The sequence below is a fragment of the Orcinus orca genome, chromosome 15 (assembly GCF_937001465.1).
Source record: "Orcinus orca chromosome 15, mOrcOrc1.1, whole genome shotgun sequence".
NCBI lineage: Eukaryota > Metazoa > Chordata > Mammalia > Artiodactyla > Delphinidae > Orcinus > Orcinus orca.
Window position 1 is genome coordinate 52,477,860 of NC_064573.1, and position 24,343 is coordinate 52,502,202.

The window sequence follows — 24,343 nt, forward strand, 5'->3', positions numbered from 1 at the left end:
GACTTTTAGATACCTGGGTCCTCAAGATACTACAGTATCTGTAACATACGAGTTCAGACTGGATTATCTGTAATGTTCCTCCCAGCTATAAAATTCCATGATTTCACTATTTGAACAATAGTATCTACTAAGATTAGTTTACATTTTTAATGTACACTTGCAATTCAAATGGACACATGTATAAACACACAAGTACCTGAGCAGCCATGTCAACCAGTTGTGGGAGCTTCAAGTACTTTCCATCTCCCTCCTTCAGGAAATCTAATAAGCTCCCTGTAACAGACAGCAAGACATTCATAAAAAATAAGCAAATCTTAAATCAGAATTGCAACAAACATTCCCCTACCTCCAAACAAATCATATCACAATACAAAACTTCAGCTTTTTATTCTTCAATATTTTTTGCAGCTTTGGAATTTCTGAATAATTATCTTTAAGATTCTAGAAGAGGGCCCTAAACTGAATTTTTTAAAACTTCTGATAACATGGAAAAAAAAAGGGAAAATGCAATCATCTCACCAGATTACAGACATTGTTTCCTTGTTTGCTTTGATCAAAATCAGCCCAATTTTTAGTCAAAAAGTAGTATTAGATACTTATATTTTTAAGTCAATCTGTAACAAGAGCTCAGACAACTTGAGGACATCTTGGGGTACTTGAAACTAAAGCTAGGTGGCTAAATAAATGAGTTGATATGAAGTGTTAGTACAACCAACTTCTCTCAATTTTAGCAGAAGATACCATGTAACAGCAAAGTACTATGCATTACAGCAGAGATAAAGGTTGGAAAGAAAACGTCTAATTGCTATTCTATTACAGGTTAAAAACTTACCATGTACCTGAATTTAATCAAGAGAAAATATCAGACAAACCCAAATTAAGGCACATTTTATGAAGCAACTTTGTTCTCTTAAAAAAATAACGTTATGAAAGACAAGAAAAGCTGAGGACTGCTCCAGATTAAAGGAGACTAAAGAGATGGATGACTAAAAGCAATGCATGACCACGGACTGGATACCAGATCGGTGGGCGGGGTGGGGGGGATTGCTATAATCGTCACTGGGACAATCGGTGAAATCTGAATATGAACTGTATTTTAGGCAACAAAATTGTAACCATGTTACATTTCTTGAATTTGATCATTGTACTGTGGTTATGTAAGACAATGTTCTTGTCTTCAGAAGACAAACTCAAGTATTTAGAGGTAAAGCAAGCATAACGTCTGCAACGTACTCTCAAATGGTTCGGGAAAAAACCCTCACATTTATTCATACATATATATAGCACTGGCCGAATCTGGCTGAAACATACATGGGAATTCTTTGTATTATGTTTGCAACTTTTCTGTAAGTTTAAAAGTACTTCAAAATAAAAGTAAAATAAAACAAAAAACAAGGCAAGGCAAAGAAAGCCCTTTCCGTGTTGACAGGACTATGAAGCAAGACATAGTCATGACTTAGTATCTTCATTTATAGAGATTCAAAGTCAGGGAATATCTCTCTTCCTCTGGTCCGTCTATGGCAGGGAGGACATGTTACTGTGTTTCTCCATTTATCTGCCCTTTCAAATATTTACTGAGGGTCTACTACATGTGAGGCACTGTAAAAGGCATAGAAGATACAAAGATAAATAAGATCTTAAAATACTATATGAAAGTATAGTATATAGATCTAGAAACTATATGCACACAAATAAATATTGTCCAGTAGGTGTTATAAAAGTTACTGTAAAAACTACAGTGGAGACACGATGGATCTGGTTAATTCTATGGAAAAATCAGGAAAGGCTTCACAGAGGAGATGCATCTTGAAGAAGAATGGGGTCAGATAGAGAATTCCAGGAAGACAGAATAACAAGTACAAAGGCAGTAATTCATGAAACGGCACAGTAAGTTCAAGGAACTGAAAACGGTCCTTCCTATGCAAGAACATGGGCACAAAGATGGGAACTGATGAGAAAGAGGCTGCAGGAGTCAGAACACAGAAGGCAATGCATAAATGGACTTTATCTTTTTTATATGAAGTTTTATAGAGAAGCAATATGATCAGATTTATGTTGAAAAAGCAATCACTCCAATTTGATGAATGATATTGTACTAAAACTGCATAAAAGGAATAAGTTTAAAAGTTCCTGCAATAGTCTAGGAAAGAGTGAGAAGAGGAACATTTCCAGAGGCACTTAATAAATGGAATTAACAGTCCACAATGGACTATTATTACATAAGGGGGTGGGAAAGTGAAGACTGCGGGGCCTCATTGCCAAAGTCTGTGTTTCTAACAAGTGTCCAGGTGATGCTACTGCTGCCGCACCCAATGTTCCAGAGTCTCTTTCCCCTTTCCAAAAATGGCAAGTACAAGAATATTCACTGCAGCACTGTCAGTGATGGTGCAAACTAAAAGCAACCTAAATGTTCATTGGGAAAGGAATGAATAAACAATGGAACACTCATACAGAATTTCATTCAATAGTTAAAAGTACACAAATGAGATCTTCCCTTATCCACATGAATAACTCCCAAGCACGTGATGCTGAATGAAAATAAAGCTGGTTAAATTTATGTAATTTAAAAATATACAAATACTGTTAATAGGTTAACTATATATTAGTAAAAGTATATCAACAGGAAAAACAGAGATGGGAAAAGCAACAACTTCAAAACTGAGGTTACCTCTGAAGGGAATGGGCTCAAGGAGGGCTAAAAACAAGGATTAAGTTAGATCTTTAATGTGTTGTTTCCTTAGAAAGATCTGAAGCAAATATGGCAAAATGTAAACATTAGTTAAATTTGGATGGTAGGGACATGGGTGTTATGGTATTCTTTGTATGTTTGAAATATTCTGTAATTTAAAAAGAGTAAAATGGCTAGTTAGGAAGTAAAGATGTAATACTGTCTTCTTTAAAGAATCCTGGGGCTTCCCTGGTGGTGCAGTGGTTAAGAATCCACCTGCCAACGCAGGGGGACAGGGGTTCAAGCCCTGATCCCGGAAGATCCCACATGCCACAGGGCAACTAAGCCCGTGCGCCACAACTACTGAGCCTGCTCTAGAGCCCGCGAGCCATAACTACTGGAGGCCATGTGCCTAGAGCCTGTGCTCCGCAACAAGAGAAGCCACTGCAGTGAGAAGCCCACACACCGCAACAAAGAGTAGCCCTCACTTGCCGCAACTAGAGAAAGCCCATGCACAGCAATGAAGACCCAATGCAGCCCAAAATAAATAAATAAATTAAAAAAAAAAAAGAATCTTGGCTGTGAAGGGAAGCAAAAGGTAAAGAGAAGTCAGTGAAAAGCAGATGTTGGGACCAAGAGAGGGTTTTCTTTTTAAATGAAAGGAAGGATTTAACTGTCCTTAAACAGAGGAAAGAACACTTCTTTTTCTTAGCCTGCAAGACAGACTGATGTTATATAAATACACTGCATGACAATGTTGAATATACAGAAAGAAGCAAAAGCTACAGTTCTTTGTTTCAGGATTTAGAATCTAGGTAAGGAGCCATGATCAATCCACTATGTAGAACATCATTCAGTGTAATGATAATTGCTAAAACAGTGCAAAGGCTGCAGAGCACAGAAATCCAGGACTGGAATGTGTGTTATTTTGACAATTCTTTTTTTCTGATCTTTAATTACAACAAATCCCCCCTCCCTTAAAAGTTTCTTATATCCATTTATCAGAACATTTTGGATCATATCAGTGGGTCCTTAACCTTTTTTTGGTCATGGGTTATTTTGAGAATCTGATGAATGAGAGTCTATGGACTCTCTTTCTAGAAAAACATACATAACTGTGCAAAGATTGACAGAGAACTTCAGAGGAAGTTCACTGACCCTCTGAAGCTCATTCATGGCAGAGAGCATGTATTTGATAAGTAATTATGAAACCAATTCAGAGCAGTCCTTAAGTCGGTCTCATATACCTCTCTGGCCTTATTTCCAACCAGTTACCTTCTATACTTTCCACTACCCATGGTTTTGTTCCCCATTTCCTCATAGCTCTGCAGAAAAATACTGGTACCCTTCACTTTACTTATTCATGTCCTTCATAATCTTAAAGGGTATTTCAAGACTTGTCTTTTCTACTGATATTTCTCATTTTATTCCAACCTATGTTATCTCTTCCTCAATTTCTATGTTACTTACTGAATGTGTCAAAACACCTAGAAATCCATTATGCTTTGAACTTGTTTGTTGATAGCGAGCTGTTATTTACTTTTATGCTGAAAATTAACTTATCGGGTTAGGTCTTTTCTCTCTTAATTCAATGTAAGTTGGTTAGATGGCTTTATTTCTTTGATACCTTATAATACTGGCACACTGTTTATATATTAGAAGCATTCAATACATTTTAATTGTTAACAATTTCTAGAGCATTCTGATTATAAAGAGAACACACGAAGCAATGAGTCTGGATAGATTATGGAGGGCCAAGTTCTAAGTGCCTGAATAGCAAGATGGGGAATTACAGAGTTTAAAACTAGAAGGGCCTCTCTCGCCTCCCTGCTTCCAAGATGACCAAGAAAAGAAGGAATAATGGTCACCCCAAAAAGGGCCGCGGCCACGTGCAGCCTATTCGCTGCACCAACTGTGCCCGATGTGTGCCCAAGGACAAGGCCATTTAAGAAGCTCATCATTCGGAACATCGTAGAGGCTGCAGCTGTCAGGGACATTTCCGAAGCGAGTGTTTTCAACGCCTGTGTGCTTCCCAAGCTGTATGTGAAACTGCATTACTGGGTGAGTTGTGCCATTCACAGCAAGGTAGTCAGGAATCGTTCTCGGGAAGCCCAGAAAGACCGAACACCTCCACCCCGATTTAGACCTGTGGGTGCTGCCCCATGACCTCCGCCAAAGCCCATGTAAGACGCTAAGTCCTTAAAGACTAAAGAAATAGTGTCCTCTGGAAAGACAATAAAATGGAAATTATATTTTAAAAAAAATTAAAAAACTAGAAGGGGCATTTGTGATCTTGTATACTAAACCTCCCATCTAGAAATAATCCTAACCCAGCAATCTGACAACATAGACTTCTACCATATTCCCCAATTAAATACTTCTTGAAATCAATATACAAAGCTAAACGGACCATTAGCTTTATCTCCACTATATTCTTATGCTATCAATATCCTGATTTAAACTTTCTCCTTGCCCCTTTTCTCCCTTCTAGTTCATCTAATGTACTCTGACATGGGATATTTGGCAGTTGTTTGAAGTAGAGATTCTTTGCCAAAAGTGCCATGTGCTTTGGGAGCTTTAGGTAATGTTTTGGCTCTCAATTAGCAGGCTGTGTCAATTCTTAACTTTTGGTTTTTCTGTTTCTTTTGGGGGGAAATATTTTCTTATGGTCAATGTGTAGCTTGTAGTTGGTCCTGTCACCACTAGATGGAACTACATCACTGATCAAGATGGACAAATGGTGAGGGATGACTCCATCAGTGGCTCTGACTAACAACTCATTAAGACTAAAAAAAGGAGATAAAATTCAAGAGGATAAAAAGCAGGCCTGTCAGCAAGCATATTTGGTGACTTACTAGTTCCTCTTCTAATGCATCATCAGCAAAGGGAAAGAGAGAAGAGCGACAGCCTTCCCTTCTTTCCCTGGCCCTAACCAACCCTGTTACTGAAGATCCCACACCTTGGGGTCTGGGGTTTGGAGAAATGGAGAAATTTCAGTTGACAGTAGTGGCAAAAAGCAGTTTCTAGGATTTCTGAGTGAGATTATATTAAAACTAGATAAAGTTAATTTTCTTAACTTTACCTGATTTCTTTGCTTTAGTACTAAAAATATAAATAGCTTTCTGATTGCATTATTTTAAATCAACTAGTGTGAATACTTCTTTTCTTTTTCACCTTCCCAGCTATTCCACTGACTTTAGTCAAATGGAATGAAGGACTATTTACTTTCAAAATAAATTCAGGGCCTTATTTCCTTTTTAAACTCCGTACTATCATTTGGAATAACTGGAGCTAATTTCCATTAAACAAAATGTCAGGTTTTCTCTTTTCACATGTCTACATAAAAAATCTTAAGTTAGAAAATACAGTAAAAATCTGGATGCATAAAAACAGATGAAGACTTAAAATTTATTAACAACATGAATACCCCATGAAATACTAACATACACATACCTTTTGACATAAATTCAGTGACAATGTAAATTGGCTCTTCAGAAACAACAGCATATAGTGGAACAAGTTTATCATGTCTTAACTTTTTCATTATCTGAGCCTCTTGAAGAAAAGCTTCTGGCATCATTGTACCTGGTTTTAGTGTTTTGATTGCAACTTTTGTGGTTCCATTCCATGTTCCTAGAGAAACAACCCATATTTCACTATTTTAACCTATATTTTAAGAGATTTACAACAAACTTCAATGAGCAGCAGTAACCTCAAATATTTCAACATATCTTATCATAAATTGGGGCATTTTCATCTATGTCTAAACAATGACAAAAAACAAAAGTTCAGGCTCCTTACCCATCCATACTTCACCAAAACATCCTTGTCCTAGTTTAACCTCCAGTCGCAAAGATTCTCGAGGGATTTCCCAAGCATCTTTTGCTAGACCTTGAGTCTGGGGTTTCACAGTTGGACACACAGTTGTTAACTTATGGCATAAACCATCAGCATGTTCTAGATAAATGAATAAACTACACTGTAAAATGAATAACTTACAAAAATTAAGGTACATATAATTGTACCAGTGTTTTTAAAAGTTTAAATTATAGGAAATAAAAACAATGTTCTATCAGTTTTATTACAAAAGCACAAACACAAAAAGGGAGTTGCATAAAAGAAGCAAAACATACAAGAAGTCAAACATTTTATTAAATACATTTTAAAAGTTATTATTTATTATGTCCCATTATGTCCCAGCTATTGTGCTAATTCAGCCCTTTACAAATATCTCATATAAATAAAAGAGACTTAGAAAACTTAAGCAACTTTCACAAGGTGACCCAGTAAATACATGATAGAGATGGGTTTCAAACCCTAGATCTGACTGCCTCCAAAGTTCTGCTTTTGACCACTGTGCTTCATTTCTTCCCAAAGAGAATGTTACCATTAACTGTTATTTCTAAAAACCACAAGTGAGGAACTTCCCTGGTGGTGCAGTGGTTAAGAATCTGCCTGCCAATGCAGGGGACACAGGTTCGATCCCTGGTCTGGGAAGATCCCACATGCCGCGGAGCAACTAAGCCTGTGCGCCACAACTACTGAGCCTGTGCTCTAGAGCCCGTGCGCCACAACTACTGAGACTGCATGCCACAACTACTGAAGCCTGCACGCCTAGAGCCCTTGGTCCACAACAAGAGAAGCCCCTGCAATGAGGAACCTGTGCACTGCAATGAAGAGTAGCCCCCGCTCTCCGCAACTAGAGAAAGCCCACGTGCAGCAACGAAGACCCAATGCAGCCAAAAAAAAAAAATGAACCCAACTCAATAGTATTATCTGTTCCTCATTTTAAAACTAAAATACATTGGGCACATACTGTGTATAAAGTAGCATGTTAGACCTTAAGAGACATGACATAAATAGCTTTATGTCATGGATGGATGGATGGATGCTGTCCTCATAAACACATGGATGCTGTCCTCATAAAATTGAACATGAGGAAATAATTTTCACCCTTGAAATATTCACGTACCTGTATAGTGTTTTACCAATTTCTGCAGAGTATCAAATTGTGCTCTGGTTGTGATATAGTATCCACCATTGTCAAGTTTCCTAATTTTGTAGTGTTTCACATTGTCACCCCTTACCTCATCCCAATCACGAATAGAGAGGGAATAAGCACCTAGAAGGGAAAATGAACACTTCTACTATACCTTTCTTAAAATACTGCCCAAGAAAATTTTTATACTTATATTAACAATATTCATACCTTTAGTAGTTTCACTCTCTCTTACTAAGAAAATACCTCGTTGATTCCCAGGATTCAGAAGTAATCTTTCAGCATCTTTTCTCCCCATTTTGCCAAAATACCATCTGGAAAAAAAAATGAGTAGTGTTCTGAGTTAGAAGGGTGTAATAAGCATCAGAAAAATTATACATAGATATTAGTAAGAATGGAGTGGGATAGGGAGGATGACAAAGAACAGAACACAGCTTTAAAATACAGTAAAACAGAATGAAAGATCTTTCTTAAATATTACAAGTATTACTATCAGAATATATTGTCATAGTATTTTCATGTATTAACTACTCAACAAGTCTCTTAAACTCCACCTGGCAGTCACAGGAACCGTAAATATAGAAGGAAAGGCAACAATGACAGTCTTTTAGTCAATGACAGATGAAAATATTAAGATTATAGTAGGAAGAGTAAAAGTGGTTCTCTGGCAACAGTGTGATCATTTGTATTCAGTAAGATGCAAGTAAACCATGTCCAAATTATTAGAGACTCTAAATTACTGTGGGTTCATTTAATACGGTTTTGTGAATAAAAATGCAATTTTTGCTGAGGAGGAGCCACAGAATAATGGAGAAGACCAAAGGACAAAATGGAAAGTAACAAGTCCCAAAGCAGAACAGAGAATTATGGAGACAAATTACACATCACTAATAAAAAAGCAAACAAATATTGATAGAGCACCTACTATGTGCAAGATGCTGGGTCAAGTGCTATGATATGAAGATGATGTATTATTTATGGATCCCAGATAAACCTGCTTTGTCATAAAAGTACAGGCATACCTCATTTTATTGTGTTTTGCTTTACTGCGTCTTTTAAAAAATTGTAGGTTTGTGGCAACCCGGTCAAGCAAGTCTATCAGAGTCATTTTTCCAATAGCATTTGCTAACTTCGCGTCTCTGTGTCACATTTTGCTAAGTCTCGCAGTATTTCAAACATTTTCTTCCACATAAGACAGCAAACTTAACTGCTAAATGTTGTGTGTGATCTGACTGCTCCACCAACTGGCTGTTTCCCCAACTCCCTCTCCTCATGCCTCCCAACTCCCTGAGATACACAATGGTGAAATTAGGCCAAGTAATAACCCTACAATGGTCTAAGTGTTCCTTTCTCTGAGTGAAAGGAAGAGTCGATCAACATGGCAAACTGTTTTTGATTTATTTTAAGAAACTGCCACAGCCACTCCAGCCATCAGCAGGCACCGCTCCGATCAGCAGCCACCAACATGGAGGCAGGACCCTCTACAGCAAAACAATTATGGCTTGCTGAAAGCTCAGACAATGGTTAGCATTTTTTAGCAATAAAGTATTTTTAATTAAGGTATGTACATAGTTTTTTTAGACATAGACTGTTGCACACTTAATATACCACAGTGTAGTGTAACCATAACTTTTATGCACTGGGAAACCAACTCACTTTACTGCAATATTTGCTTTATTATGGCTGTCTAGAACCAAATTCACAATATCTCCGAGTATGCCTGTAATATGTCACTGAAGGTGAACTTTAACTTTTTGAAAGTTGTAAGAATGGTACTTAGAACTCCCATACACACTCCACCCAGGTTTCCTGTTAACATTTTGCTTTGTCATATTCTCTTTTTCCCTGTGTATGTGTGTTTGTGTGTATTTCCTTCTGAACTGAATGATAGTTGCAAACATGCTGAATCGTTACCTCTAAATGCTTCAGTGTGTACATCCTAAAAGACAAAGATACTCTCTCTCCATAGCCATGGAGCAAGCACCTAAGTCAAGAAGTTAACACTGATACAATAACATCAATGGAGGATAAATTTTTGGCGTGAAAGAGTCTGCAGAATATAAAAAGGGTTAATGCAATTATTTTAAAGTGAAAAAATAAAGGCTAGGGACTAGGCATAATACAGTATTATAAATGCAGATTCATTTATGATCCTACTGTAAGCAAATACTATGGCATTAATTATTAATTTTCAAGTAACATCTCCTATTAATACGATACATTAGCTGTATTAAGACTGGTATGTAATTGCACGTGTGTAAAGTTGTGGCTAAGTAGAATGTGCATTAAGACATTTTAAAAATCAAAATAATTAATAAAATATGAAGCAGTGCCATACTCTTCTGCCTGAATGGAATCTGCAGGGGCTACATAATTGCTAGGGATATAGCCATTCTTTCCTGTAGCAATTGATCTTGCTTCCCACCAGTCTCCTTCCCTGCAACACATAAAACAACAATTACCACAAGGTAGACCACAGCTCAGGACACGATCTATTGCAGTGCCATCTTGTATCTGAAACAGACAAGAAGTATTACTTCCATTTTTATTTATGCATTCATTTGATCAAGAATTAAACTCCAAGAATAATATTTAAAAAATAGGACTGGTGGCGCAGTGGTTAAGAATCTGCCTGCCAACCCAGGGGACATGGGTTTAATCCCTGGTCCAGGAAGGTCCCACATGTCATGGAGCAACTAAGCCCCTGCGCCACGACTACTGAGCCTGCGCTCTAGAACCGTGAGCCACAACTCCTGAGCCCGTGTGCTGCAACTACTGAAGCCTGAGCGCCTAGAGCCTGTGCCCGGCAACAAGAGAAGCCACCACAATGTGAAGCCCGCACACCACCACGAAGGGTAGCCCCTGCTCGCCGCAAATAGAGAAAACCCGCGCGCAGCAACAAAGATCCAACGCAGCCAAAAAAAAAAAAAAAAAAAAAAAAAAAAATAGGTTACATGAATTAAGGGAATAAGGCCAAGCAAAATCACAATTGCATTGTTTCTGCTTCAAACCAAAAAACAAAACAAAAACCCTAAAAAACCACTTTAATTTTAGTTATAAAATCTCTTTTTTACGTAACCTAACCTTTCAACCTAAGACAATAAACTATGCTGAATAAAACAATTTGGGAAGTAAATCTTTCAGATTACTCAGTTTCGATGAAATGTTTTCTCATTTAAAAGCTTTACTGAGATATAATTTGTATACCGTAAAATTCCCCCATTTAAGATTTTTTAAGAGTTTTGCAGCCATTACCACTATCAATTTTAGAACATTTTCATCACCCCCAAAAGAAACCCTGTACCCATTAAGAGTTACTTCCTGGGCTTCCCTGGTGGCGCAGTGGTTGAGAGTCTGCCTGCTCATGCAGGGGACACGGGTTTGTGGCCTGGTCCGGGAAGATCCCACATGCCATGGAGCAGCTGGGCCCGTGAGCCATGGCCAATGAGCGTGCGCATCTGGAGCCTGTGCTCCGCAACGGGAGAGGCCACAACAGTGAGAGGCCCTCGTACCACCAAAAAAAAAAAAAAAAAAAAAGAGTTACTTCCCATCCCACCCCTCCCCCACCATTTCCAACCACTAATCTGCTTTCTATTTCTATGGATATGCCCATTGTGGGGCATTGCATATAAATGGAACAATACAACACGTGGTCTTTTTGACTGGCTTCCTTCACTCAGCATAATTTTTTCAGCATTTATCAGTTGCTCATTCTTTTTTTATTGCTAAATGATTTTCTTTTTTTAAAAAAATTTTTTTATTCTTTATTTTTTTTTTTTGGCTGCATTGGGTCTTCGTTGCTGCGCGAGGGCATTCTCTAGTTGTGGTAAGCGGTAGCTGCGGCGAGCAGGGGCTACTCTTTGTTGTGGTATGCGTGCTTCTCGTTGCGGTGGCCTCTCTTGTTGCGGTGCACGGGCTTCAGTAGTTGTGGCTCGTGAGCTCAGGAGTTGTGACTTGCAGGCTCTAGAACGCAGGCTCAGTAGTTGACTCAGTAGTTGACTCAGTAGTGACTCACGGGCTTAGCTGCTCCGCGGCATGTGGGATCTTCCCAGACCAGGGATCAAACCCGTGTCCCCTGCACTGGCAGGCGGATTCTTAACCACTGTGCCACCAGGGAAGTCCCAATGATTTTCTTTTTAACAATGCATAAAATTACAATGTTTCTTTCTATCATATTAGGAGAAAAAATTCAGATGCCCTAGAACTACTGTAACCAAAATATTAGCAATGAGCAATAATAAAAAGATTTAATTCCTGAAATAAAGTATATTTACAAGAATGTTATCCGTGAACATCCAAATAAGACTAAAGTCAATTCAGAACATGAGAACTACATGTAGTTTCTAATAGATAAGGCTTGACTTTTCCAAAATTAATGTGAAAGGAGAGTATATTATCAATCTGCAATGAGGAAGACATATGGGTTCTGCTACTATAGATTAAATGCATGTTTTGCTTTACCAGAAATAAGTATTGAAAATATTTTGTCTACATTGAAATTTCATAAATTCTTGAGGTGAATCTGATCTTTAAAAAATGAAATGGAAAATCCTTTTGTAATTCAAATGTTTACAAACTCATATACTTGGCTTGTAGCTTCCTAGTATATATTAAGTACGTTCAGATATACAAACTGAAAACTTTGATCCTGATAATCATTCACTGATTCATTCAAACATTCACTGAATACCTTTTAAGTAACAGACCTTACAACAGAGTGTGCTAGAAACAGGTAAAAAGTCCTTATCCTCAAGTAACTCCATCTAGAGCAGGATTTCTCAACCTCGGCACGACTGACACTTTGGGCTGGACAATGCTTTGTGGTGGGGGGGCTGTCCTGTGCACCGCAGGATGCTGAGCAGCATCCCTGGCCTCCATCCACTAGATGCCAGTTGTAGCACCATGGATGTAACAACCAAAAATGTCTCCAGACATGGTCAAATGTCCCCTGGCTGATTCTGCCCCCATGCTGAGAACCACTGGTCTAAAAGGATGATAGGCAAGTGATAAATTTTAATTCAAAACTGTGATGACTGCTATAATTGAGGTTTGCACAGGTTGCTATGTAAACATGTAAGAGAGACACCACCAAATCCAGCAGGAGGTGGGGACTGGGCCAGGCAGGAAAGGTAGAAAGAATATCAAGAAAGGCTTCCTTGAGAAAGGACACAGGAATATACACTTTGACGGATTGCACAGGGTTGGCCAGATGAAGGAAGAAAAGTGGAGGGACAAGAAGTTACATTCCAGAAAAAAGGAATCGCATGTGTGAAAGCACAGAGAAGGGGAGAACCCCCAGTGTATTCAGAATCATAAATAAGTAATTCACTCTGGCTGGGCAGTGGAGTGAGGAAGGGGAAAAAGCTCAATGAATGACGCCTGCTCTTATTGCTGTTTTATCTTGACAGCAGCCAGTAGCTATTGAAGGATTTTAAAGCCGAGAGACAGAATCACATTTCATGTTCTCAAAAAATAACTGGTAGCAAGTGGGAACAAAGATGGAAGGAAACATGACTGGATGCAAAGAGACCATAAATGTCTATTCTGGGAAGTTACAAAGTGGTCACTGTGCCTGCTAATGAAATTATGGGATCTATTTTCTGTAACAAGCACTGAATTTTCTATGGTGGCCCACTAAATGACAACAAGTCTGAGAGTCACATAAGGAAACAGCAACGTAACATGGTCAGTTTGGGACTGCAGGAGTTCCTTAGCCTTTTTAGTTTGTTTTTTTAAGAGAAAGAGATTAAGATCTTTAAATCATCTAGTACTTAGATAAATGGGATCATAGAAATATCTTTATAAAGGTTTTTTTTAAGTAAGGTACTTACTTACATATACTCCCTCAATCCTCACTCTTAAATCTCTACTGTTTATGGCAGAACCACAGCAACACCATTTGCAGAAATCATAACTTCTGGCTCCGGCAGTAGTAGTATGCCGTATGTCTAAAGAAACCAAATGTATCATCCAATCCAGTGGGCAGAGACCCACGCCCCACTACTCTCGTCTCTGAATCATCATCCAGCTCAGTGGTTTCAGTGTAAAGTAGGCTGCCGTTGGTATCTCTCCCCCGTAAAATGTTCATAACACTTACGTATTGTTAATTATTTGAAATCTTTCACCCTTCTTAAATGAAAGGTCTTCTGTAGTTCTAGCTTCATAATCATATAAGGCCACAAATACAGTAACACCACCTATTGGGGGAAAAAAAGACCAATGTAAATTATATAGACAAATTAACAACAGAAAAATTTAAAAACATTGCCAACAACAACAACAAAAGCTTATTAAGCATAGCTCTTTTCCTGGTCTCCAGAATCTATTTTTAAAAGTTGGAGGGGCTTCCCTGGTGGCGCTGTGGTTGAGAGTCTGCCTGCCAATGCAGGGGTCACGGGTTTGAGCCCTGGTCTGGGAATATCCCACATGCCGCGGAGCAACTAAGCCCGTGCGCCACAACTACTGAGGCTGCGCGTCTGAAGCCTCTGCTCCGCAACAAGAGAGGCCACGATAGTGAGAGGCCCGTGCACTGCGATGAAGAGTGGCCCCCACTTGCCGTAACTAGAGAAAGCCCTCGCACAGAAATGAAGACCCAACACAGCCATAAATAAATAAATAAAATTAAAAAAAAAAAAGTTGGAGATTTGGGTTGCTGAAGTTTTCAAGTTATTAAGATGCTATCTTAAGGCCTTCCATGAGATTACTGTACTCTACAAATTCTAAAATTCTATAGACCCAGAGAGACATTTTTAATCTTGATTCACAGCTGCAACATCTCTAGCTTGAAAAGACAAAGTTCAAATCAATTCTTTGGCAGAAAAAGCATTAACGAGTATTATAAACTACTAGCATTGATCATCTCAATTTCTTAAAAACAGTAAGTGAACATTCCCATCCTTAAGACTAATCATTCACTGTATAGCACAGGGAACTCTACTCAATACTCTGTAATGACCCATATGGGAAAAGAATTTAAAAAAAGAGTGGATATATGTATAACTGATTCACTTTGCTGTACAGCAGAACACAACACTATAAATCAACTATACTCCAATAAAAATTAATTTAAAAAAAGACTAACAGTAATAACTAGGATTTTATTAAGATTATTTATTATATTTAACACAAAGATAAAAACAGCATGCTTTTCTTAGAAACTAAATGGTATGGCTGATATGGATTATAAATTCCAAAAGTAATTTTGTCATATAAAGCACTGTATGTAGTTGGTTAAGACATAAGCAACTTAAATAGCCAAACTATTATCTGCAAGCGAAAGAACAGAATCTCATTTATCTGGCTTCTCCCCTGAGGCCCGGTCATATATTAACTACCTATTTGACATCTCAAATGTCTATCAAGCACTTAAAATTTATTAGGTACAAAACAAAGGTGTTGGGCTTCCCTGGTGCTGCAGTGGTTGAGAGTCCGCCTGCCGATGCAGGGGACATGGGTTTGTGCCCCGGTCCGGGAAGATCCCACATGCCCCGGAGCGGCTGGGCCCGTGAGCCACGGCCACTGAGCCTGCGCGTCCGGAGCGTGTGCTCCGCAAAGGGAGAGGCCACAGCAGTGAGAGGCCCACCTACCGCAAAAAAAAAAAAACAAAAAACAAAAATACCCCACAAAGGTGTTGACTTTTCTCCTCTAACCTGAAGTATTACTGAAGTCTTCCCTACCTCAGCGAACATTACCAGTCAGGTATTCAAGCCAAGTCCATTACCAGCACTGTCAGTTCTACCTCTAAAGTACCTTATCTACTTCCTTTTCATTTCCAGCTCTTCCACCCTAATCCAAGTCCCTGTTATCTCTTACTGGGAAAGTAATAGCCTAACTCACTTCTATATCTGGTTCCCTACATCCACCCTTCACGCAGCTGCCAGAGGGAAGTTTTTAGAAAGGGAATTCAATCGTGCAAATTCTTTACTGAAATCTCTTCAATAACTTCCTTCTAGCTTTGAATAAAACCCATACTTCTTACTATAGTCTATGAGGTCCTGAGAAATCCTGAGTCTTCAACCGCATATCATGTAACTCTACCCTCTGCCCATACTAGTCCTCAAACCTGCCAAGCCCATCTGTACCTCCTAAAGTGCATTTGTTATTCTCTCTTCCCAGAAAGCTCTTTTCCCATTTATGCACATATTTAGGTCATTCTCATCAAACCTCAGCTCAAACGATTTCATCTCAAGATGGCTTTCCTTGATCATTTAAAAAGGGCCTTCGCCAATCATTCTAGTTAGTTCCTTCATAGTATTTATGAACCATTAATCATCCTGTTTAGTTGTTTCTATAATTATTATCCAACCCTCATTATAATGTAAACTCCACTGGGGCAGAAATCTTGTTTCTCTTGCTTACAACTCTCTATACCTGGCACACAGACACTCATCAATAAATTAATACCCATGAATGGACTATTTCCCGTAAATAAACTGCTTTAGGTAACTCAAGTATGTCTTCTCAACATTTAATCATTTTGGATTAATATCTTTCCAGAACATATAATCCTGAAAATAAACTTTTACTGGTGACTGAGAAATACCATCATGACCAACTATTACTTAAGTATTTAGAGTTAGGGGACTGGAATTAAGACTATTATTGACTCTTTGATGTCCATAACTTCTCAAATGAACAGTCTAACAGAATTTGTGTATGACATTCTCTAGTCACTATTTTTGGTCTGGAGGTGAGCAGAGTGAAGGGACACATTTATAGTCCATGCTTGTAGAAGAGATTCTTCTTTTGTCCCCTCATGTTGCTCAATTTGGTGCTGGCAGCTGTTTTGCCAAGCCTAAGGATAAAGTGGACACTCCAAGGGCTCCAAGAGAGACACCAAAGAAACTCGAGTCCTTGATGACATCAAGGAACTGCTGGATCAAGGAATCCTGGAGCTCACCCTACCTTTTAAAGCCAGTTGTGCTTTGTTACTCAAGGGAAAAGCATCCCGATAGGGGACCCTTCACAAAAGAACCATCTCTCTTTTTGAAATTTCTGACTACGTTTTTAGAGCATTTCTGACTCCATGAAAGGTTGTTGGCCATCACTTCTTGCTGTTCTCTGAAAGGATACTGTAGGGTAAAAAATGAAGTTCTAGAATAGGGCATTAAATCTGTGCCCTCCTGCTTATTATCTGTGACTCTGAAAAAAAAATCATTTAAACACTGAGCCTCAGGATTTTTCTTTTTTCAGTCAGTAGTGTCTAATCGAAAAAACTGTATTATCATCACGAAACTGCCACTTACCTAACATTTATCAAGTAACTACTATAATACTTTAATAATGGCTAGCACTTTACAATCCTCAGAAGTTGTAATATTCTAGAGGGAGGGGTATACATTTTTCAGGGTGGTTGTTTTTTGGCCGTGCTGCACGGCATGTGGGATCCTAAGTTCCCCAACCAGGGATCGAACCTGCGCCTACTGGACTGCCAGGGAAGTCCACAGGAGGGAGGGGTATACTTTTTTTTAAAATAGATCTTTATTGGAGTATGACTGCTTCACAATACTGTCTCCGTTTCTGTTGTACAACAAAGTGAATCAGCTATACATATACATATATCCCCATATCCCCTCCCTCTTGAGTCTCCCTCCCACCCTCCCTATCCCACCCCTCTAGGTCATTGCAAAGCACCAAGCTGATCTCCCTGTGCTATGAGGCTGCTTCCCACTAGCTATCTATTTTACATTTGGTAGTGTATATATGTCCATGCTACTCTCACCTCGACCCAGCTTCCCCCTCCCCCACCGGTCCCCAAGTCCATTCTCTATGTCTATGTCTTTATTCCTGCCCTGCAAGTAGGTTCATCAGTACCATTTTTTTCTCTTTAAGATTCCATATATACGTTAGCATACAGTATTTTTCTCTTTCTGACTTACTTCACTGCATATGACAAAATCTAGGTCCATCCCCCTCACTACAAATAACTCAATTTCATTTCTTTTTATGGCTGAGTAATATTCCATTGTATATATATGCCACATCTTCTTTATCCAGTCATCTGTCGATGGACACTTAGGTTGCTTCCATGTCCTGGCTATTGTAAATAGAGCTGCAATGAACACTGTGGTACATGACTCTTTTTGAATTATGGTTTTCTCAGGGTATATGCCCAGCAGTGGGATTGCTGGGTCATATGGTAGTTCTATTTTTAGTTTTTTAAGGACCCTCCATACTTTTCTGAATAGTGGCTGTATCAATTTACATTCCCACCAACAGTGCAGGAGGGTTCTCTTTGGGGTATACGTTTTTAATCTTTATATTTCCAGTGCCTGCCAGTCAGCACTCAATAATTATTTGAAAAATGAATTAGTGAAATAATTATATAACCCAGTACATATATATATATATATATATATAAAATCACCATCAGATTACTACCAAATTTCCCAGATGTACACAATAAGACTTGAATTTATGTTGGAGACTTTAATTTTTACATAAACTTATTTTAATAGTCCCCCAGTAAGTTATTTCTGTTATAGCAGGCAAACTTTATGTATTGCCCAAGGTCACATTCTCAAACCAACAACAGGATTGTCCATTTAAATCTCACCTGTTAAACCAGCAGGATATGAACTTGGCACCACTGAAAATGAGGAAGATGCTCCTCCAAAAGGTGTCACCCCTGAGGATCCTCCAAATGGTGTCATGGAAAGGTTGCTGAAATTAACAGATGTGCTCTTCGTGGAGGATGTTGGTGCCACTGCAGTGTGCTCTGCTCCATAATGGCTGACACTTGTACTGACCGGTTCTGGAGTGTTTTCTGGTCTGTATTTAACGGCTGGACTTTTGTTCTCTTTACTTTTAATGCAGCCCATTATCAAATCTAGAAAGGTGATAAGACAAATTTTGAGAAGCAGTTAACATAAAACATACTTCAAAAGGTGCAATTCAATAGTTGACTTTAAACGAGGCATTTTTCCCCTGCAAATAAGTTAACAATAACAAAACAAACCAAAAAGAACCTAGACAGCTGCAAATAAAGTCTCTCCACATCATTTATCTTTATTACAATTCTGCTAATGTATCATTCCAATCATGTCATTCTCCAGCTCAATCTCCTTTAATGGTTCAATGCCAACATGCCACAGTGTATTGGGAAAACCATGGGCTCTGATGCCAGAGGCAAGAGTTTGAATCCTAGCTTCTTACTTCCTAGTGCAGTGACTGCAGGTATGTTGCTTAACTTCTCTGCACTTCAGTTATTTGAAAAAGGAGAACAATAATATCACCTACTTCATAAGGTTTTCTATAAGGATTAAATTTCTTACAACTTCTAGACAATCTCTGGTTCTACACAGTGGGTACTAGCAAATTCTGGTTGCTTTCCTTCTACCTATACCAGCACTGTGTAACAGAAATATAATCTGAGCCATGCATATAATTCTAAATTTTCTAGTAAATACATTTAAAAAATAAAAACAGGTAAAATTAATTTTAATAATATATTTGATTTGACTCAATAAATCTAAAATATAATTATTTCAACATGTCATCAATATGAAAAAATTTAATGAGATGTTTTATATTCTCTTGTACTAAATCTTAGAAATCTGGTGTGCATTTTAAACTTACAGTACATCTCAATTTGGACCAAGCACATTTTAAGTGCTCAACAGCTGTATGTGGCTAGTAGCTACTACACAGGACAATGCAGCTCTATATCTTTTCCCTTCCCTACCAATGGACGCACTCCCAATGCTTGCCAAATTGGACTTCACTTTATCTTTCCCACTTTATCATTTCCTCACTTACCTTATGCACACATGGAGAAAAAATAAATTCCTGTTTCTCCAATACACATGCCCTGTGCTTTCCCATTTTTGTGTTTTCCCTCCTAAAAGTGCCTCTGTCGGTTAATACTCTCCTCACATCTCTACCTGCTAAAATTTATCCATTCACTGAGGGTTATTACAAATGTTACTTTACCATTCAGGCTGTCTCCATAACTGGTAAAATACCTTCTTCCTTAAAACTTCTAATGTACTTTTGGAGAGATTTTTGTACGAGACTCTCACTTGCATCTTGTTTTCTGCTAATTCCCAGCCTACCCTCAAGTCACTGGCAACACACTTCTTAAAAAGCAACAGAGTGAAGTAAGTCAGAAAGAGAGAGACAAATACCGTATGCTAACACATATATATGGAATTAAAAAAAAAAAAAAAATGACATGAAAAACCTAGGGGTGAAACAGGAATAAAGACACAGACTTACTAGAGAATGGACTTGAGGCTATGGGGAGGGGGAAGGGTAAACGGTGACAAAGCGATAAAGAGGCATGGACATATATACACTACCAAACGTAAGGTAGATAGCTAGTGGGAAGCAGCCGCATAGCACAGGGAGATCAGCTCGGTGCTTTGTGACCGCCTGGAGGGGTGGGATAGGGAGGGTGGGAGGGAGGGAGATGCAAGCGGGAAGAGATATGGGAATATATGTATATATATAACTGATTCATTTTGTTGTGAAGCTGAAACTAACATACCATTGTAAAGCAATTATACTCCAATAAAGATGTTAAAAAAAAAAAAAGCAACAGTTTCTCACCTCTTATATACTGTACAGCCTACCAACATGACTTGTATATAGTATGTTTACTGATATGACAAAATCTGCATTATTCCATTCACTTCCTGCAGAAGAACTAATGGTGATTTCATTAATTCACTTTGTTTTTTTCCTGGCTGTGACGCGTGGCATGCGGGATCTTAGTTTCCCAACCAGGGACTGAACCCGCACCCCCTTCAGTGGAAGTGCAGAGTTCTAACCACTGAACTGCCAGGGAATTCCCCTAATTCACTTACTTTTTACAGTATTTCCCTTCTTTTACAGCATTCAAAAGGAAGTAGGTGAGTGATAAGATGACTGCTTCATCAATTCTGAAAGACTGAACATTTTTACAAACTCAACTACATAATATTGATTTAAAATGTAGCTATAAATATTAAAAGAGAAACAGTCTCAGAAACTCAAAGTTGGAAGGTTTTCACATCTATCTTAAAACAGGTATATTCTGAAGACGTGACAATAAAGCACAGGATTGGAACATGACTGGGACTGGAAACTTACAATATCTACTGAAAACACTATGAGAGAATAATAAGCTAAATATATAAAAGGCAGTCTTCTAAATGTGTTAGAAAAAACTAAAGGTAAGCTGTTTCATAATCTAGGAGTTGGAAAAGCCTTAAAAGCGTAAAAGTAGAAACCTTAAAGGAAAAGACTAAGAGATATATGATTAAGTTGGGGGGGCAGGTGTGGACACAGAAACTCTTAAGTGAAACTAAAGACATGAGAAGTAGGGAGAATATCTTTGCACTTGCTCATGCTCTTACTTGCTCTCTCAACACATACATGTACTCATATGAAAACTGGTTGACGTTCTTAATACAGACAACTCTTACACGTTAAAAAACATATATATAAGCCCCTTAGAAAAATAGGAAAGCCTATCAACAGGCAATTCACGAAGGAAATATGAAAGGCCAATTAGCATATGAAGATATGTCCAACCATCCCAGTCTTCTAATAAATGCAAATTTTTAGGGAATTCCCTGGGGGTCCAGTGGTTAGGACTCCACACTCTCACTGCTGAGGGCCTGGGTTTGATCCCTGGCCGGAGAAGTAAAATCCCAAAAGCCGCACGGCACGACAATCAACCAATAAATGCAAATTTTTAAAGGTATCCTTTTTGCTTATGAGATTGGCAAATTTTGGCTCAATACTCAAGGCTGAAGGGTGAATTTTAATCAACAATCAATATATACCCACAAAATATGTTAAATTGCAAAAATATTTTAAAATCTATACAAGACTTTCACTATTACCTATATCCAAAGTCTAAATATTAAAAAAATATTTTAACGATTACATAGACTTTGAAAGAACAGTAGTTGTATGACACAGAAAAAATTATGAAAGCCAGTAACGGTGCTAACATTTTAAATTTGATAACAGACCAACTGAAATACATCAATTCATAACCAAGGTTACTATAACTATTTACCCACCCTCATTTCTATTTCCAGCTTCCTTAATTCCTCATTTTCACCTTTTTCTTCACTCAGGATCTTTGCTAAGGTCTTTTCGCCCCGTAAGACATCACTCCTAACTTAACTCCTCTTCCTTCAAAAGTCGTATCATCTTTTTTCCCTCACTCTACCAGTTTTTCATTACTACTGTCCTCCAGTCTCTTTCTTAAATAGAGTCTTTGGTCCAGCTCCTCACATCTACCCACTTATTCTTTTCAATAGCTCCAGGACAGTTCCAATAGCACCCAGTATCAATACACAGGAGCCATCACGGCTGCCCATCTCCTTTAGAAACATTTTTTTATATATATATATATATATATATATATATATATGTATATAAGTGTGTGCGTATATATATATATAATATATATATATTGGCCACACTGCGTTGCTTGTAGGATCTTAGTTCCCCGACCAGGGATTGAACCTGGGCCCCTGGCAGTGAGAGTGCTGAGTCCTAACCACTGGACTGCCAGGGAATTCCCTAGAAACATTATTATAAATGTAGGATGTGATTTACATTTTTAAGTAAACTTCAGGTGCAATGAGTTATACAGATTTTAATGGACTGTCTTAGAAACATAACATTATTTAAAATATTTACATGGGAAAAGCCTCTTTAAAGTTCCAAGCTACTAACTTACAGATACATATTTATTAACAACATATATTTATGAGACACTATAAAGGGAGCTAAGGATGGCAAGAATGGTTCTTTTTCTTTAAAAAGGTCACACATAAGTGAAGGAAAAAAACACAGTATTGTAAAATTTGAAAAATGCCAGAGTGAAAAAAAAAACACTAGAGCAGAGGTACATACAGAACATCATGGGAATACAACAGAAGTTATGAGCTCTGCCTTGAGTGCTTGGGAAAGAAAATTTTGCAGACAATGGCATCTGAGCTAGGTCTTGAAGAGTTGGAGATTTAGGGAAGAAGAACTAGGATATTCCAGGAAGAATGAAGTGGGAAGAATGGTTCAGATGTTTGGAACAGCATGGTGTATTTGGGGAACAGAAAACCCTGTGGCAGGAGTATAAGGGGGTGTTTTTGAGAATGGTGGGACAGATGGCTAGTGTTCGAGGAGAATTTACACACAAAGAGGATTATTTGCTAAGCAATAACTTTTAGATTTATCCAGGGAGCACTGGAAAGTTAAGATTCTTAAAAAGATGAATAGGGCTTCGCTGGTGGTGCAGTGGCTGAGAGTCCGCCTGCCGATGCAGGGGACACGGGTTGGTGCCCCGGTCTGGGAAGATCCCACATGCCACGGAGCGGCTGGGCCCGTGAGCCATGGCCGCTGAGCCTGAGTGTCCGGAGCCTATGCTCCACAACGGGGGAGGCCACAAGAGTGAGAGGCCCGCGTACCGCAAAAAAAAAAAAAAAAAAAGGTGAATCGCAGAAAATATGTTTTAGAATAACTGTGGTAAAAGGACAAATTATAGAGTGGAAAGAAAGAATGGCGGCAGTTAGTCAAGTTACAAAACTACTGCCATGACCCATGTGAGGCAGGACAAAAGCAGGATTACTGGGGCCAAAGATGAGGGGAAATGAAAATAAGTAAAATAATCAACTCTAGGTGATCGGCTGAGTATGGGTGGAGGAGACATGAAAAAGGAGTCATTTACTCAGTCCCTACAATTTACCAAACACTTTAAAAGTAGTTACTATGTGCATGCTAGGGGCTGGATGACACAAGAGTTTCTAGTTTGAACTGAGTGGAAAGTAACACCATGAGGTAGAGAAAAGAGAAACAGGTTTTTCTGGACCAACCAGTTCAGTTTCAGATGTTAGTTTTAGGGGTCTGTGGGGCATGATGTTAAGAAGTCTAGTGGGGAATGACAGTAAGTGTAAAACTCAGAAAGAGGTAGAAACCAGAGAAAAGTTAAATTTTTTTTCAGTGTTACCACACCTTTTGGAGATAATAAAACTCACCCAAGGCACAGACTTGGAGAGGTGTGAAAAATTAATACAGTGTTGCAAGACACCTACAGATAAGGGACAGACGGGCAAGGAAATTAGGAAGCAGCAATTAAGAGTTGGGAGTGCTTTCATAAATACAAAAACACAATTGGAAAGGATAATCATTAACTTCAAGGTAGTGGAAAGGGTTGGGGAAGAGTTTCAACTGTATCTGTGGCACTTTTTTTTTTTTTCTTAAAAGATAAATGAAGCAAATAGAGAAAAACGTTAATGTGTTAAACGTAGGTAATAGATATAATTCTTTTTGTTAGTTTGGAGTATTTAATACATTTTTAACAAGCAGAATAATACAGTGGGAATAGAGAAATAGACTTTCAAGAAGAAAATGACTAATAATGGTAAAGACCAACATGAAATCAAGTGGCATTTAAACTGATTTTAAAAGGCCAGCTGATTAGTAATTAGGAGCTCACTGATGACTTTCACAAGAGCATTTCTTAGCATCATGAAGGTAAAAGTTAGAGCACAGTTAAGTTGAATAATAAATTAATGACTAGGCCATGAAAATATGGTGAAATCTGGAATGCAACATCTTCATAAGCTGGGAACATACACTTTGTATCAAAACGTTTTATATGATTTCTTTGTCTACTTCACAGATCCTTTCCTTCGCAGTCTTGGCGTAATCTAATTCGGCAGACACTTGGGTTACTCAAC

At 38.3% G+C, this 24,343-nt stretch overlaps 1 protein-coding gene and 1 pseudogene across 2 annotated transcripts in view; one reads left to right on the forward strand and one right to left on the reverse strand.

The window, feature by feature from the left end:
- YES1 (YES proto-oncogene 1, Src family tyrosine kinase) overlaps positions 1–24,343 on the reverse strand; it is a 109,851-nt gene that overhangs the window by 41,771 nt on the left and 43,737 nt on the right. For both annotated transcript variants that reach the window (XM_049697678.1, XM_004273776.3), the window contains exons 2-9: positions 18,223–18,495; positions 13,765–13,864; positions 10,006–10,104; positions 7,878–7,981; positions 7,641–7,790; positions 6,470–6,625; positions 6,122–6,301; positions 197–273 (exon numbers count right to left, since the gene is read on the reverse strand). In XM_049697678.1, coding sequence (XP_049553635.1) covers positions 197–273; positions 6,122–6,301; positions 6,470–6,625; positions 7,641–7,790; positions 7,878–7,981; positions 10,006–10,104; positions 13,765–13,864; positions 18,223–18,487 — 1,131 coding nt within the window. In that variant the 5' untranslated portion in view covers positions 18,488–18,495. The remainder of the gene's footprint in view (positions 1–196; positions 274–6,121; positions 6,302–6,469; positions 6,626–7,640; positions 7,791–7,877; positions 7,982–10,005; positions 10,105–13,764; positions 13,865–18,222; positions 18,496–24,343) is intronic.
- LOC101281835 (40S ribosomal protein S26-like) lies at positions 4,507–4,878 on the forward strand (annotated as a pseudogene).